Here is a 17,510-nt window from a genome sequence, read left to right on the forward strand (position 1 = left end):
GAAACACAGAATGGTTTGGGTTGGAAGGAGCCTTAAAGCCCACCCAGTTCCACCCCCCTGCCATGGGCAGGGACACCTCCCACCAGACCAGGTTGCCCAAAGCCCCATCCAGCCTGGCCTTGAACACCTCCAGGGATGGGGCATCCACAACTTCTCTGGGCAACCTGTGCCAGGGCCTCGTCACTCCCACAGTAAAGAATTTCTTCCAAATATCTAATCTAAATCTCCCATCTTTTAGCTTACAACCATTCCCCCTTGTCCTATCCCTACACTCCCTGACAAAAAGTCCCTCCACAGGTTTCCTGTAGGCTCCCTTTAGGTACTGGAAGGCCGCTGTAAGGTGTCCCTAGAGCCGTCTCTTCTCCAGGCTGAACAACCCAAATTTGGGTTCTTCACACTCTGCCCAGGCACCAAAGCTGTCCAGACACCCACAGATGGGCAACCCCCTGCTCCCTGCTGACACATCAGCAGCCACCCATGGGCTTGCTGACACAGGGCAGTGTGGGAGAGAGCAGGTTACTTTCCTAAAGGTCTTCTAAAAATGTGCCTTTATTTTTTTCTGCGTGACATAGAGCTATAAAATGCACACATTTCCTTGCTGAATTACATCTGAACAGGGCTCCCTGGTAGAGTTCAGGTAGCCTTCATTCTCTGGTTTGTTTATCCGTAACTCTATGTTGTTTTTTGTTTTGTTTTTTTTTTTCTTCTCCATACAATTTATGAAATAAATTGCACTTAAAACACTCTGGAGAAGTGTAAATCATTGTAGCTTGCTTGAATTTCATGAAGTTAGTAGAATTTATATCAGGGCAGGATTTTATCTTTTCATCTTCAGCTGTCAGGGATTCATCCAGCTCTCTTTGCTGCAATGCCCCAGGGGTACAAAACTACGTGCTGAAGCAGTGCCATGTAGTTTATTAGACAGCTAAGAATTATCTGTTTATTATAACCCACAAAATTCAGTTCAGAATTTATTAGGTTTAAAGATTTTGAGAAAAAATATGTATTTTCTTATATTGTGGTATTTTGATTGATTCTGATGTGATAGGAAAGTCATTGTGTGTCTTCCAGAGAACACACTCCTGTATGATGTGAATGAAAAACTCGGAGGGAGGTAATGTAAATTTTGTCTGAGAGTAACTTCACTGGTGTGGAAAAAATATTCTTCACGTAACCGGCATTGCAGCCTTTAAGGCATCATTTTTGGGGGATGCAAAATACAAGATCACTCTTCCCTTTCAATATAATGGATTCCTGTCAGGAGTTATGAAGGACGATTTTTCTTTTTCTATTTTAGGTTTTAGCACACTTCTAAAGAAATGGAATTTTGTGCTTTTGACGGGATGCAATAGCTAATACTTTACTATTCATGAAAATAACACTAACTAAGTTTGGACAAATCTGCAAAAGACATTATCAACAGAGCTGTTAATGTTAGCATTTTTTCTGCTGCTGGCAATCTACAAGACATTTTCCATTTCCCTCCGTGGATGTGTCCATGAGATTCATTGTAACACCATGGTAAGCGAGCAAGAATGTACTAAAAATGGGATGGTGGAGCCTGCCTTGGCCAAAAGGCTTCAAGCAATCCCCCAGTTTCTCACCATTCCTTAAAGACTCTTCCTTGAAGATCAGAGCTTTACCTGCTGCGTGTCTGTGACCACGGGGGAAAGGGAAATCAAAACATGCAGAAGGGAGAGAGGAACAAAGCGGGTTGCTCTTGTGATAGAGACCCATTGCACAAAATAGCTGGAGAGGGGTCAAAGCCAGTTTTCATCCACTGGGTAGAAGCATTTGAAGAGGAGAGTCACAATGGGGCAGAAACTTGCAGACAAATATGAATTTAGGAAGACTGAAATTAAACTGCTGGAAATTCAGCAGAGGACACATGGGTAAGTCTCTTGATCCAGCAAAACTGTCACTGCAGCAAAAATAATAAGCAAGAGGTCACTGGTTATGAATGGAGGCTAAGAAATATTCCCCCAAGTGCTACTCTGAGCTACTGGTAGGAATTTTGTGTGTGACACTGATAAATGATATTGTGCTCTCGCTCCTGTTGAAGGGTTGTGTTTTTTTTTTAGCAGCGGTGTTATAGGAAAAATCAGAGAAACAGAAGCAGACCTGCTCTTTGAGGAAGTTTTATAAAAGTGAAGGTGGAAACGTACCTCTCACACTCTCACACATGCTTTAGAAAAAGCTTGGAAGTGTTCTGGTAATGTAGGATTGTTCAGTGCATGAAGGACTGTGGAGGGCAACAATAGGAGCAAATAGGACCACACAGTGATGTGTTCATGACAAATTCAGCGAATTGTTGGAAAAGAACCTCACAAAATGTTGGCAAAGACAAATCATTTCATTTTTCAAATTGCTTCTCTTTTGGGATAGAAATGATTTTATTTATTTATTTATTTATTTTTTTCCATTATGAATGAGGCATTTTCTTCAACTCAAAATGAATTTTAGGGCATGTATTTCAGTGAGAGAAAAAAAAAAAAGACACTGAACTCATTACTTCTGATTTTTTCCAGAAAAGTTAAAAACACATTTTGCACAAGTCTAGCAGGGATGGAAAATGGAAGTTAAACGGCACAGACCAATACTGCACTGGCATCAGTGCTTGTATATGCAGTGCAGCCAGTTAAGTTAGAAGAGAGAAGAAAAGTAAAGGGATGAAATCACATTAGTTAGACGTCAACTGTCAAATGAGCTTACAATTAAGTGCAAGTAGAGCACAAGATGTGTAGGTGTTTAAAGGTATTTCTAGTAACAAGAGCTGGCATCAGAAGCTTAGCTTTGTGTTGTTCAGAAAACAAAGAGCTCAGGAAACTTCTTGACAGACCCTGCATGAATGCAGGTGGTAAGATAAGAGTAATGTACAGGGATTTACATAGCCCTGTGCATGAAAACATCTCTGAGCATTTCACCTGTTCCTGCCTTTCACAACACTGATTTTCTTAATCTTTCCAAGTGCCTGCAAAGCTTCTCAGGTCACCGCAGGTGATGAAGAAACACAAGGACTGAGCACAGAAGTGCAGGTCCTTTGGCTGAAAAGTCTGATGGGTGAAGGGACATAACATTTCATGCAAAAGTGAGGCTTGCTCTTTATAATCTTAAATGTTAAGTGGCTTCAGTTGTGTTCTGCTATGGCCCTTTTATCCAGGATAGATTACAACGGTAAAAAAGGGCTTTCAAAATCAAGCAAAACATTTCCCTCCTTTTTATAATCGCCTCACTTTTCTCACACCATCTCTCCATCCTCACAATGCCTCGTGGAGACTTGAGAAAGCTCCTGCATTTTTCTTTTTCAACACTAAATCGAAATAATCGAACTGCTCAGGGAATTCCCTTTGGTACGTGTTACTTCCATGGATCCATGCACTGTGCCTTGCCTCCTGGGCTTTTCCTACAAAATCTGCAGATTTTTCCTTAAGTTTCATCTGTCACAAATTATTGTATATTTTTATTAGCATGTAATATGTCTATTTTTTTTTTAATCCTGCACTCAACCCCAATAACATCTCTGTGGCAGGGAGGGCTGCAGATTACGCATACGCTGCATACTGTTTATAACATTTCTGCCTCTTTAGCTTCTTTTAATGTCTTTTTGTTTCTAGAGAAAGCCCAGTGAGGACGAGCAGCAGGGAGCCAGCTGCCAGGCTTCCAACTCTGGGCCCTCCCTGTGCAGGGCTGGGGGAGCCGCTTTTTCGGGAAAGCCCTCAGGACAAGTCACCGTCCCCCTGGCCTCCTTCCCAGGGCTCAGACCCTGCTCTGTCATCCCTAGTAGTATTTGTATGAATTTTCCCTGCTTTTTTGGGGTCTGATCTGGACATTCATTGCCTGAAAGGGAAGACTGGTGCTGATTGTTGTGTTTTGGGTGAGGACTCTGGATAGTTTTTGGTTTCCAGTACTGAAAACCTGTGGTGGAGGGATAGCGGCGTGCTCTTGTTCTGCTGGGTTTTATTTCATTTAGACCTGTGTGGATTTGATTACTTGAAATGAGAACAGGGAAACATAAAACCAGACAAACATATTCTCTATGACAACACAAAGGATGGAATAATGAAGACTGCGTGGCGTTCATAGCAGAAGACCAAACTGTCTCCAGGGCCTGCGCATCCAAAACAATTACAGTGACAAGGATCTGCTGTGGAGGTGAAACCACTGCTGGAGCTGAAGCCCAGCGAGCTGCACGCCTGCCAGCCGGAGAAGCGAGTCATGCAAAGTGCTTTTGTTGGCAGCTCCAAGGAGTGAGAGGAAGGAGGCGATGCACAAGAGGAGGCTGCAGTCTGTAGGGGCAGCTTGCCCTGGTGAAATGAGGGAGGAGGGCGCAGCACACCCCAGTGAGAGGAGCTGGTGAGAAAGGGCACAGCTCAGAGCAGCGCTGCCAAGTGTTTGCTAACCAGGGACAGGCAGCGCTCACAGAAACACCTGGGGAGAAGGTCTGCCAGAGCCAGGGCAGCTCAGAAAGTGTTTCTGCAAAAGACGACTGCTGGAATTAGCAGCAGATGGTGACGGTGAGGTGAAAGCAGGGATGAAAACCGGAGGGCTGAAGGGGGACTGTAAGGCTGGTACCAAATGTTCCCGATGGGCGAGAGCCAGTCATTCATGGAAAACGAGCGCGCTGCCTGAAGTCCTTGTTGCGTCCCAGAAATGAGATTTAAGTGAAGCACAGCTCTTTGGAGGACCACGTATGTGGGAGCCATATGTTACCCAATGGGAACAGCCAGTCTTTGGAAACTGACTCGAGGGATCTCTGAATTTCTAATGAGTGATCAGGAACAAAGCAGAGAGAAAATTAAGCAAAACCCCAAGGAAAGGTCTGTAACGTGAGAGAGAGAGATCCTACAGCATGTTTGGTTTTGCCATAAGCTTTATAGTAACTCCTGCATGCTGAAGCTCTATATAATTCAAGGAGTAGACAAGGTAAGACAGGAGGGTGGAGAATGAAAAATGAGCATGCATAGTGTAATTAGGAATGATGAGAGCACCTTGTGGAGTTCAGAGGAGGTAAGGAAAACAAGGTATTCCTGCAATGTATAATACAGTGCAGAGAGAAGGGGATGGGAGAATGAGGAGGAGGATGAGGCTGCTGTCAGATACCGGCTCAGAGTCAACATGAGGATTTATGAAACTGAAGCTGTGAGGCAGGCACTAGGTATTTAAGCCTGAACCTGTGATTCAGAAAGCCCTGTCTCGCCTTGTCTCCTGCTAGCCTTACTGTGCAGTGACGGAGCACAGCCACAGGTTGCCCAGAGACACTGTGAGGTCTACCCCCTTGGAGATCCTCAAAAGCCACCACATGGTCCTGGGCAGGCAGCTCTGGGTGTCCCTGCTTGAGCAGGGGTTGGACCAGATGGCCTCCAGAGGTCCTTGCCCACCTCAGCCATGTTGTGATGCTGTCTCTCTGTGGCCTCACACCATACAGCACAGCAGGACCACTCAGGCAGAGGAGCTGACAGCAACCCTTCCTGCCCTCAGGAGGTGCTTGCAAGGCGCAGGGAGGTCGGGGCTCCCCACCAGGGAGGCAGGACCTTTTCCTGAAGACCTGTTCTCAAAATGGCCTGTTTGCTCACCTCCCTGCTGCACCACCAGCCTCCCGGGAAGCTGGCTTCTAGGCTGAAGTGGCATTTCCAACAGAATTCATGCTAGAGAGAAGGATGACATGAGCTCCCAAAAGGCTTGCACAGCCTTCTAGGGCTTGAACATGTGAGCGATTAGCTTCTCTAGACATCTGTTACCATTCTGAATAGTGGAGAAAACCCACAAATGAGATGAGTACACTTGGAAAAAAAATAGCTTTGAGTGCAGGAGATGTTTATATTTACAGGAAGAAAAAGGTTGCCCCTGCAATTTGGCAGCACTCAGGCCTTCTGCTGAGGATGGGCAGGTGGTCCAAGAGACCCCATGCACCAAACACATTTCCCGAGTTTCCGATGAAGCTGAGACCACCGTCAAGCATTGGCATTGCTCTGGCACAGGCACAGAGCATGAAACACGCTGCCGGCAGCAGCAGCTCTCCTGCCAGCCCTAGCAGAGGAGGCCATGGTGCTGGCAGCCTTCCTCCCAGGAGTCCTCCTCCCAGCGTGGTGTGTTTGGGGGCCAGCATGAGCCTCACACTTTTTTTTGCCCACCCAGGGCTTTGCCCACACGGTGCCACCACACTCCTGTGTATCTGGGTGCCGCTGGCCCTGCGAGACCCCCTGAATTTTACAGCAGCAGCCATGCAAAAATGATTACCACCCGACTTCTGCCTCGGGGCTGGCAGCAGCTGCAAGAACATCACATTTGGGGACACATGAGAGGAAGATTTTTTTATTTTTCCAGCAAGATGATTTATCACCAGCTGTTTGAATCTGACCAGATGTCTGCAGTGCTGAAAGCTGTCTTGAGGAAGTGGGATTTATTTATTTAAAGGGGTACAGAACGTTTCATGACAGGCCACATCAGGTAAAGATGGGCTCAAGGCAGGAGCTACAAAACACAACCTTCGTCTGCCCGGCTGGATGAGCAGAGCTACGTGTGTAGCAGATCGCCCTCCTTCCCTGTCCTCAAAGAAGCAGTTGCCTCTGGCCTGAGTGACCCCAACTCTGCATTGATTATTCACCTGGAAATGAGAGATCCCTGGAGTTTGCCTTAGCCCATATTGGTATTTAGTATTTACATCATGGGATAAAACAGAGACACAGTTTCGGGTGCTGGTGCTGGACATGGCTGTCGTCCCTGCCACCAGGGAGGGGGCTCCAGCACCACTCAGCCCCCTCCTCATCTCCGGCTGGGGACAGCCCTCACCAGGGGCCACTGCTGTGCTTGCGAAGGAAGGGAGGGGAAAGCCGTGTTTTGCAGGGGCTCCGCCCTGCTGGATCGTTTGGTAAATGTGCTCTGAAAATGTCTACTGAATCACATCACCCAACCACTAAGGCAGAGCAAATACCTCACACCTCACCACATGAGGTACAGAGTTGTCTCAGCTGGGTCAGCTGAGCCCGGGCAGAGGCTTCACTAAAAGCTTCCAAAGGATTTGAAAGTCAAGTGGAGATGCCTTGGGCTAACCAGCCCTTGGGTGCCAACTCCATGTTGAATGTGAGCCTGTGTTCTCCACTGCCTTTCTGCACCCATGCTGGGCACGAACTGTGGAAGATGGCAGCACGCAGGACAGCAGGGGCTCCAGTGGCGACGTGCCTCCTTTCGGACAGCTAGGCCTCTGCTCGCTGCCATGAAGGGAAGCCAGGCTGCCCTGAGGGAGTCATGGTCACTGAGGGGTGTCCACACACCGCCTGGCACAGTTGAGCAGCTGCCAGGTAGGGCAAGCGCAGAGCTGAGCTGCTTGTGTCTAGCCATTTGCAGCACTTATAGCTGTAAGGTTTTTGAGATGCGGGAAAAATGGCTTCTCTGGAGCCAGTGAGCTCTTCTGGGGCCTCCCTCCCACAGGAAGGGTGAGGTGTGTCCTGACCAAAACCTGCCCTCAGTGCTAGTGCAGGCCGCCCCATGACAACCCAGCCTCTGCATCCAGGCCGCAGAGCAGGCTTAAGAGGCTGAGCAGTGAAATGACTCACTCTAGCGCATCTCCCCCTCAAGTCACTTGTACTCAGCTCCCAAAATAACAGCCCAATAGAGAACGTTCACGGTTCAGCAACTGCAGCTAAGCACCAGCACGATGGCTGGTGTGGGAGCTTGGGATGAGCTACAGCCAACATGTCCCAAGGCCAGCCTCTGACTGCCGGGGGAACAGCTTTTCCTTCAGCTCCAAAAGTATGAGCTCCATAGGTCTGAAAACAAAGATATGCAGTTCTCATCCCAGTCCCCACTGAGACGTGGCACTTTTAGATTTGGCTGGTGATTGTTCCCCATGTTTCTGACAGGTCTTGCTGCAGTAACTCTTGCCCCGTGCTAGGGGTACAGCCACTCTGAGGGACTGAACAGGCTACAACACCCCTCTGCAGTTAATGTTAAGGCTATTCCCTTGAAAAGAACGTGATTAGACAAGTACAGCAGAAATCAGTACACTTTGTTGTTAAACCCTAGTGCACAGAAAGCATCTTTTCCAGAGTGCCTCTCCAGGTGATGTGTACCATTACAGTCATTCTTCCTCTGACCCAACATTGCTGGCCCCACTTGGCAGGACTGGCTGCCTGATTCTCACCAAAAGGAACCAGTGTCAAAAACAACAAATGCTGTTCAAAACCTCCAATGAAATGGTCTCAACAGGTTTTCCAATTCATTAGCTGGAAGCAGTTTTGCAGCTCTGATACCCCTCCCCCTCAATCTACTTCCTCTGGCAAGTGCGAAGGCTTTGGATGGCTCTACCAGGCAGGAAGAATGGGCAGCTGGCCCACGGCAGCAAACTGTTTAATGACTGGGTTGTTGTTGCGAGTGACTGTCATCTGTGAGAGGAGGATGTTTTCCAGTTTGTCCTTGGCAGCCAACGCTCTGCAAGCTAGTGCTGGAGGGTAACGACATTGCAAATACAGGGAATTTCAAGAACGCTTATTTTGCTTTTAAGCGTTTTGAGCGATGGATGGTATTGCGAAGATCAGATGTGGATCGTCACTTACTGGAAGTTCAAGAAGGTCTGAGCATCTCTGATTAGGAAAAGTCATCCCTTTAATTTCAAAATATAGCTGGAGGTTTGTTTACAATCAACAATAGAAGTTTCCCAAGTGCTGCAATTTGCAGGCAGTGATCATAAAGGTTTATTCCACTTTTTTGCAGTAATGTGAAGTTTTCCTAATACCCATGCCTATGTAGTGAAATGCAAGATGAAAGGTAAACAATACATGAGGTGAAGCTTGGGTCCCTACGAGTGATTTTAGGTCTCCAGTCTTATGTCAGTTGTAAAGAATTGCATTAACTGGAGTGTAACTAATGAATAAATTCCTCTGTTATTTAGTATGCTCACGGTTGTTCAATGACTGCTAGACAGAAAAGCAAACATCATTTTTTTAGCTATTGCTCTTGTCTTCTGCTTTTAAAGTCCCACAGAAGTAGAGAATATATTTGATAGCATCACTGAAATGCAATATATCTTAATGTTCATCTGTTCTTCTACCGAGGAAATGTTAGAGGTTAAGTACACCTCTTCATAGGGAAAGAAAAGCAGTGTGAAAATGACGGTGTTAAGAACTAAATAGAATTACCACCCACGAGTCCAGGTGCCCCTGATGAATTAAGGTATTTTGTACAGCTCAACCTATTGCTGCTCTGTAGCTTCGTGGTATGTGATCTTACATTTCTACTACAGCCCTGTTTCCTAAAATCAGGAAATTCCCCTCCCCTCCCTTTCTGGGGGAACACTGCAAACCAGGATGTTTATTTTAGAACCCATAAAGTTGATGTCTATCTAATCTCCTGAAGCACCGAAAGGGTCAAAACAATATGGATATTAAAAGATTACGACCTTTCTATTGCTTTTCATCAGATTATTTCCGCTATATTTTGACAGCGATGCTAGAATGAGAATTATAGATAATATTTTGGGCCTAATAGTGTACTGCTTAGCTTATAGACAAATGTCTACTTTAATGTTCCAGTTAGCACTACCAGATGCCTACCTAATATGCATGCTATTTAAAATAGCTTGCAACACCATCCCACACGCGTTTGAAGCAGTTCAAGAAGAATGTCTTCTTCCTTCTTGTAAATAGGTGGCCTGATACACATTGAAAGTAGTAATGCACAAATGGTTATCTTCTGAACAGCATGCACCAGGCTAGAAACGTCACATTTGCAGACATTGATCCACTGACTCCAGCACTCATGTTGCATTTGCTGTGGAAGCTCAAAATTTTTAGTGGAAATCACCATGAAATGATTGACTCTTGCTATTCAGACCGTCAGCACTAAACTTACCTTGCTATGGGTAAGGATGCGGGCACCATGTTTGTTCCTCATCTCTGTTACTCCTGCTGTCAATGTAGAGGGCTGTCTACAGAGCAGAGATTCTTACTGACACGTTACCACTTAGCTTTGGTTTTAAATGTTAAATTTTCAGTTAGTCTTTCTATGAGAAACAAGGAGAAATGGCCAAATCACAGTTCGTCTCCTAGTCCAGAATTTCGGTTTATTTCTACACATGCCAGTAGCTAGTCTAGCTTCCACTCAGGGACTCCATCACTGAGATCTCTCTGCCATGGATAAACTGAAGACATGAGATTATTCAGAAATGGAGTGGAATTATTCAGGAATAACGTTATCTGAGAACACACCTTGGTTATCTTCACAGACACAAGTACTGGAAGGCTATCCCACCTCCTCTTCCTTCAGGATTAAAAAAAAAAAAATCAGAGGAATGCTTTTTCTTTTCCTGGCAAGCAATAATAGTAAGGCAGAAATAATTAAAAGAACACATGGAGAAATGAAAAAAAGTTGCCAAACCTGGTTGTTCAAACAGCATGGACTATCCAAACCCTGAGAGGTCTGCACAAAGAGGCAATTGCACAAAAGCTGTCTACTAAAGACTTTCAAAGTAGGAGAGCTTGGCAGAAAATTGGGTGGTTGTTAATTAGCCAGGCTTCCAAGTGCCTCCCTTGGCCCTCCCCCCTAAATCCTACTCAGCTTGGAAAACCCCTTTCACAGGAGAGGCTGTCAGGAAGTCTGTAAGCAGATCTTTAGGCAACCCTGAGGGGCTACCTCAGGCTAAAATAAATAAATGACCTGACATAACCTTTCAAACATAGATGTTTAAAAGCTGTTGCTTGCCCTATGAAATCCAAAGTACTGCTGCTCATATTTCTGCCTTCCCACAGACAGACAGCAAAGTAGAGCCAAGTCAAGAAAATCCTGGTGAAACAGGAGAAGTTCTGGGTGCCAGGAACAGCTGTCTCCAAATTCTATCTTGAGCGTCCCTTATTCTTATACGTCCACGGGCCAGTTGCCCTTCTTCTGCCCTTAACCATTGGTGGTTATATGGCTGTGGAGGGTTAGCACCTATCTAAATTCAGGATTTTTTTTTAAATTTTTTTTCCAGATACCAAAACTTAAATCAACTCAAATATGAAGGAAATCAATTTTCTTTTCCTGTGAAGAATATGAAGACTTTAAACTTTTAAAAAACTTCCAACCCTTTTCACATATATTAACACTGATGCAAATGTATTCTCGTGGGGGCAAAGATGACTACAGTATCTTTACATTAGCTGTGAAGAATATCAGAAGGGAATGGCATATAAAAAGTTCATTTATTTCCACTTAAAATCAGATTTTGGTTAATGTAATATAAGCCTCTTATAGGACTTTAAAGATTTTTCTAGTTTTGATCTTGGAACAAAATGTTGGTATCTGTTTTTCTAAGAAATGAGATTTTGAAAATGTCCTTAGTTATGATGAGGTTACCATGCACTGCACCCATCCAATGAATTTTGCTTCATGCACTGGAAATAAAAGAGACAGAATACAGAACCCCTCCATGAAATAGCATTTCCACTGTATAGAGAAGAAGATACCCTTGAAAGCGGATTAACTGAGATTTCATTATCGTTTTATGCCCCAGAAGTGGTTTGGTTCCAGGTCTATTTAATCCAGATCTTAAAGGCTTAAATCCTGCTGTATTACAAGCGTATTACTTGCTCAGAGTTAATTATGGATTCCATTTGGGGCCATAATCCTTTGAAAGAAGGCAACGCAGCCAATAGGACACCTCTGCAACATCCCTTTTTGGCACCTGAATCCTGTACTTGGCATACCTGATTAAGATCAGTTAAAATATTGAAATTAAGACCTTATTATTGAAACAAAGTGCCTTGCTAATAGAGATACCAGCATTCTACAGGGGGTACTCTTGAACATTTATTTTTTGAGTGGTGTCTCGAGCAAGCTAAATCCACTTTCAATACTATTGATTGCCACTCAAAGAGAAACGATTTTTCCACCGTCCCCATTACTGGTCATCTGTCCTAATACTGAGCCATTCAGGGAACTAAGCTTCAGCAGAAAGCTTCGGGAGGAAAAGGAACGATTTTTATCCTGTGCCAGAAGTTTTGTGTTTGAGCAGCTGGAGTAAAACAAAGACCTGAGGAGATGATTGACGTAGCTGTGCCCAAGGCATTGCAATTCAAGGCACCACCACAATTCAGCTCAGTTTCAATGTTCAAGGAATGTGCTTTTCTACACACCCTGTCCTGCAAAGCTCGTCTTGGAGAGAAAGTTCTGTCCTCTTAATGATACTGTAACATTCAATAAGAGGCCAGATGCTGCAACCCTTAGGTGTTACCATCAGAGATGGCACTGCTCATGTCCTTTGTTCCTGCCATTACAGTGCAGCTGTTAAAAATTCCATAATGATCTTAGAAGATAGTTCCCATGCCTATGGGAAAAGGGTGGGGAAGAGGGGCTGAGCTGAACTTGAAGCCTGTTTTCACAACCTGGAGGGAAAAAAAATCCTTGACCCCTGTTTGTCTGATTGTTTAATACAGTGCTGTGATCAGAATACATCAGTCCATAATGTATCTGGCAAAAGTGTAATACCCACAAACAAGCCCCAGATGACATACAGGGTTTTGCAGTATGGTATTTCATAGCAAAGCAGACTTTATTTTTCCCCCTCAATAAAATCAAATTATGTATTATAAAGGCCTTGGAGGCATGATCCTTCCTGGGCTGCAGAGGGAATCAGGAGAATCCTGACAGCGTGAGAGAAACAGCGTGAATCTGGTGCGAATAAATGGCAGCCTACTCCACTTTTAAACACCACTCCCTCTTCTTCCTGGGCTGAGTCATTATTTGTTTAGAGATAAAACTCTTAAGCCCACAGTTAAAATACCTGCCTTAGGGTCCAAGCACGAATATGACAACAAGCATGATTCTGGAAGAGTATATTAGTTCATCCAAAACTGGAAAGCGGCAGTATTTTCTGGAGGGACAAGACGACTAATAATTGGTAGAATACCTTTTTGCTCCCCCAGATCAAAACCTAATTTGCTGCAGCGCATCAGAATTTAGACAGCTAGCAGGGAACATCTACTCACATCTGCTTAATCGCTCTACAGCCTAAATCAAAGTCAGGAAATGGCAGCTCAAATACTATGTGTGTCAAACCATTAAGGAGTCTGCCTACGTGCTTTTGTTGTTCTGCAGCCAGGACTAGATTATATATGTATCTTCAGATTTTGGCTCCTTAGAGAATATTCTGTCAGATGCATCTGGAAAACTTAAATTTGAACAATCTGAACAAATGAGTGTCTGGTCTACTGTTAAGAAATAGTTAAAGAGCTAACAGCAGACAGGGAACACTGTGAAGTGTATATGCGTACCTGGACTGAGCTTAGAATGAGAATCTAAGAATTCTTCAAGTTTTTCTCTTCTATGTGGAAATAAATGACGGAAGAGAAAATCAGTGATAGTTTGAAGTCTTTTTAGAAAGAAAAAAAAATTAGCAACACTGATATCATAGACTGTAACACAGTTACAAACAGCATGAAATATAAGGTTTTTAATAATATTTCGGTAATTAATTACCCAGATTACCATCTCTTCAGTATTTCATGATTATTAAAGAACACTTTCAATTTCCATTCTTAAATAAGTTACTGTGTAAATAAAGTATGCTCAGAGTTCTTGTATGTGGACAGTACTTACATTTAATTACAGTTGACCTGGATATGCTTATTGGTGCAAAATACATTAAAATTGTTTACATGAAATCAGCTCAACTAGCACTAACTCTGGAATCTAAATGCTCACGATAGCACTGACAGTAGCTCAGCTATTTATCTGAACATGCTACTTAAAACGTACTCTGAAACGCAGTAGAAAAGAAATTCAAAGAAACACTAAAAAAAGGGAAGCACAGAAGATCAAAATTCCATAGCAGGTTGGATCAATAAAATATTAAACTGCAGTTCTTAAATGTAAGTACTACACCAAGTAGTAGTCTGGTTGGTCTTAAATGGTGTTAAAGCCCTTTTTTCTAAAGGAGACAGTAATAAACATTTTGCCTATTCAATCCAATCAAGACTTAGGCATCGTGCTATAAAAGCAAACATATCTGACACTTCTTCTATAACTTTAGCAGTTGGCTTTCCTGCTCCATGCCCAGCTTTGGTGTCAACATGGATGAGAAGTGGATTGGTTTGTTTACGGCTTCGGCCCACAATGTACTGCAGAGTAGCAATGAACTTCAGCGAATGTAAAGGGACCACACGATCATCGTGGTCTGCTGTGAGGAGCAGCGTAGAGGGATACTGGATGCCATCATCTTCTGGTAGTCTGACATTGTGAAGCGGAGAGTACCTGAGGAAAGCACACAAATGTTTACATATTTTTTCCTCAAGACCCAACAAGACAGTCTTCTCCTGTTGAAATAGTCACAGCGGCATTTGATAGCACTCATAATGCTACAATTCCCAGTTGTAAAGGTCAGAATTATACCACTGGCAAACGATACGTCATAGATCTCTGGCTCTCAAATGTGAAGTACATTGTTTAATTTCAGAGAGGCATATGCATACATCTTATAGAAATATAAAAAAAAAAATCAGGAATGGGTAACAGGGAAACTTCAGCAAAAGCTGTAAAGTTCATTGCAGGATCCATCCTGCAGGGAAAATCAAGACTTTTCCCCAGCACATATGTAGTCCAGGTCTGCATGTGAATAGCTTTTTTCCATGCAAATTTGGAAACAGATTCTGATAATAAGCCACAAGTGCTGTAGGCTTACGAAATTTGCTTCCTCTAATATTTACACCACTTTTGAACATGCATAAGGGAATACCATGCAGGAAACTGAAAGGAAACTGTAGGTTTTCCTGATTTCAAAGGAAGACTGATTCCTATTTTTTGACCAAGGAATAATCTGACTTACAAAAACTTGTTTTCATTGCAGGAGAATTTACTTTTTTTTTTTTTTTTTTTTAAACTACTGCAGCATAACATTAAAAATATATTTGCATATCTCAACACAAGATACTCAAGATACTCTCAGATTTTAGAAATTAAATGTAATAGTAAGTCACACAGTATTCCACCTAACCATTTCACACTTCATTTAGACAAAGCTACAGCTAGAAAGAACGTTACATTTCTTAAATCAAGAGTCGGGTCGTAGTTTTCTTTTTTTTCCTATTTCATCACAGGAAATACAAAGAGAATTTTGCTTTACTTTTTAATCAATTTCACATGTGGATGAGTATTTGTACAGTAAACCCGAATTATTTTTAAGAACACATGACAACACTTGAATGTCTAACCCAACAGTTTCCTAGCGTTATTTTTTAGGTGGAAATGAAGAAATCAGTGAATTTGTAGATGATTTGTTTTGAAAAAAAGCTAAATAATGGCCAGCACATAGCAAACTATTTGCCTTAAGTATTTTTTCAGTATCTGTAAGGACGACATCTATGCAACACTACTTATCTTGATACTTTGATACTTTGACAGTTGAACACGAAACAAAGCAGCTGAACTTTTCCCATCAAGAATTAAGTATTTAATGTATTGTCATGGAAGATGTTTTTAAAATTATACATTTAAATTTTGTGAGTTAAGTATAATGAATATAAGTAGGTACAGAATGACCGCTTTCTACATATGCATTTCTCCTAATCACAGGCTGAATTTTAAAACTTTGCTTCCACTTTACCTTTTCAGAGTATCTGAATTCACACATGTTCTGGCAAATTTTATTGTTCAAAATCATCAAGATTATCTGGATCATTTTAAATAATCTTGTTTTGAAAGCTACTAATAAGATGAATTATGAGATTTGTTAATTGTTTTGTGCACTATATTTACAAAAATGTGTTTGCCACTGAAACCTTAAATTGAACAGCAGGAGGCCTTGAAACAAACTAATTACAGTGGGCCCAACTGACTCTAGCATTTGGATATGACTTTTTTTTCTAAACTAAAAAATGTATCTAAACACTATTACATTTCAGACTAGCCAAATTGTTTAGTATGTCTGAGGCATTTTCCTGTAATGTCAATCTTCATTACTAAAGGTATAATAAATACAATAACAGGAGATGAGATGCCAGAAAAATATTTTAAAATGATGGCACTCTCGGTCAGTATTTACCATACAAATACTTAGACCATTTCTGTTCGCACACACTGTTTCTTTGATTTTTTTTCTTCTAAATAATCTTTCCAGACCTTCTCAGCAAGAGGCTGAGAACTGAATTAATATTCTGTGTTGTGGTCTACTGCCATTCAATTCCTATAAATAAACCCTATCCACCTTGTATAATATAATTCATAATGGTGATGATCTATCCCCCATCATAAAAAGTACAATTTATGTAGTGGCTCACTTGAGTAAATTCTGTTGTTACAGCCTAAAGTAGTCATTATTCAGAAAGAGTATCTTATAAATCATTAAAGCTGATAGTAGAATATGGTCTTTGAAACTATGACCAGTTGAATCAACAGGGTTTCGAAGACAGTTGTTCAAGCAAAGCTGACTTCTAAGGCAATTCTAAACTCCCTAAATCCAGTGTGGGAAAGGAGGAAATAATTCTTTGCAAGGATGAAATAATTCTTCGAATAGCTATTGATCATGACAACCTGAAACTGTTGAGCAAGTTTGCATTTTAACAACCACAGAAATATTTAAAAGACACTTACCTGCACAGCCATTCAAACTGCTCTTTACAGTCAGAGCAACCATAGTCAGTAGTCCAGGCGTGGCCAATGGTATACTTGTGGAACTTGAGCATATCCATCACTCCCACTTGGGCAATAACACAACCAAAGAGGTCGGGGCGCTGATTAGCACAGGCAGCTTTGACAGGAAAACAACTCTGTTAGTATTCTTATCTTAAAGAATTAGGCTCAGCAGTGAAAGGTCCACTGCCAACAAGTTCATGTCAGACCAACTTCTGCATAGCTGTCTTTTATAAATGTGGAGTTTCTTTTCAAAAGAAAAAAAAACATCATAGAACTGTTAAGTCAAAACAACAAGAGAAGAAATATAGGTTCCCATACAGTATCTGAAGCCGAAGAACTTGAATACAATATAAAACCAATTACACAGAGAAGCCTGCCGGCGTCTAAGAAATCAAATAGTCTTTTAAGCAAAACAGAAAGCAAATATACAAATGGATAAATACCTCCCAAAGATGGCATTTTCAAAAAAGCTTAAGCGCTACTTCCCTCCTCCAAACATACTGTTCTTAAAAAACTGCCTTCCAAAGACAACACGTACTTTTTAAATATGTGAGCTTTCAGATTACTGAAATTGAAGTTTAGTAAACCATTCACTTTCTGAACTTCTAACAACACTGTCAATAAAGAAAAGACATTAAGGAGAAAAAAAACTCCATTTACTGATGAAAGTTTTCCTCTATAATTACTATGTAAATCCATATGAAAAGAGTTCTAATAAAAGCAAATTATTAAAAATCAGAGGAACAACCTCATTTTAATAAAGCAAATTAGTTTTTTTTAATGATTTTCATCTTCCTGCTACTGGAATAGGTAATTTCTTTAAGAATAATGCTTGCCTCATATTATAAAAATAAGCAGAGTATTTCTCCATCTAGCTCAGCGTTCAATTTACAAGAGTGGCAACTGGCAGA

General features: G+C 42.2%; 1 protein-coding gene across 1 annotated transcript in view; it reads right to left on the bottom strand.

Moving 5' to 3' along the window:
• Nucleotides 1–13,408: 13,408 nt before the first annotated feature.
• Nucleotides 13,409–17,510, bottom strand: part of PREP (prolyl endopeptidase) — a 103,790-nt gene continuing 99,688 nt past the window's right edge. The window contains exons 14-15 of the mRNA XM_035564809.2: nucleotides 16,558–16,714; nucleotides 13,409–14,223 (exon numbers count right to left, since the gene is read on the bottom strand). Of these exons, the coding sequence (XP_035420702.1) occupies nucleotides 13,929–14,223; nucleotides 16,558–16,714 (452 nt within the window). The 3' untranslated portion in view covers nucleotides 13,409–13,928. The remainder of the gene's footprint in view (nucleotides 14,224–16,557; nucleotides 16,715–17,510) is intronic.

The sequence above is a fragment of the Cygnus atratus genome, chromosome 3 (genome assembly GCF_013377495.2).
Source record: "Cygnus atratus isolate AKBS03 ecotype Queensland, Australia chromosome 3, CAtr_DNAZoo_HiC_assembly, whole genome shotgun sequence".
Classification (NCBI taxonomy): domain Eukaryota; kingdom Metazoa; phylum Chordata; class Aves; order Anseriformes; family Anatidae; genus Cygnus; species Cygnus atratus.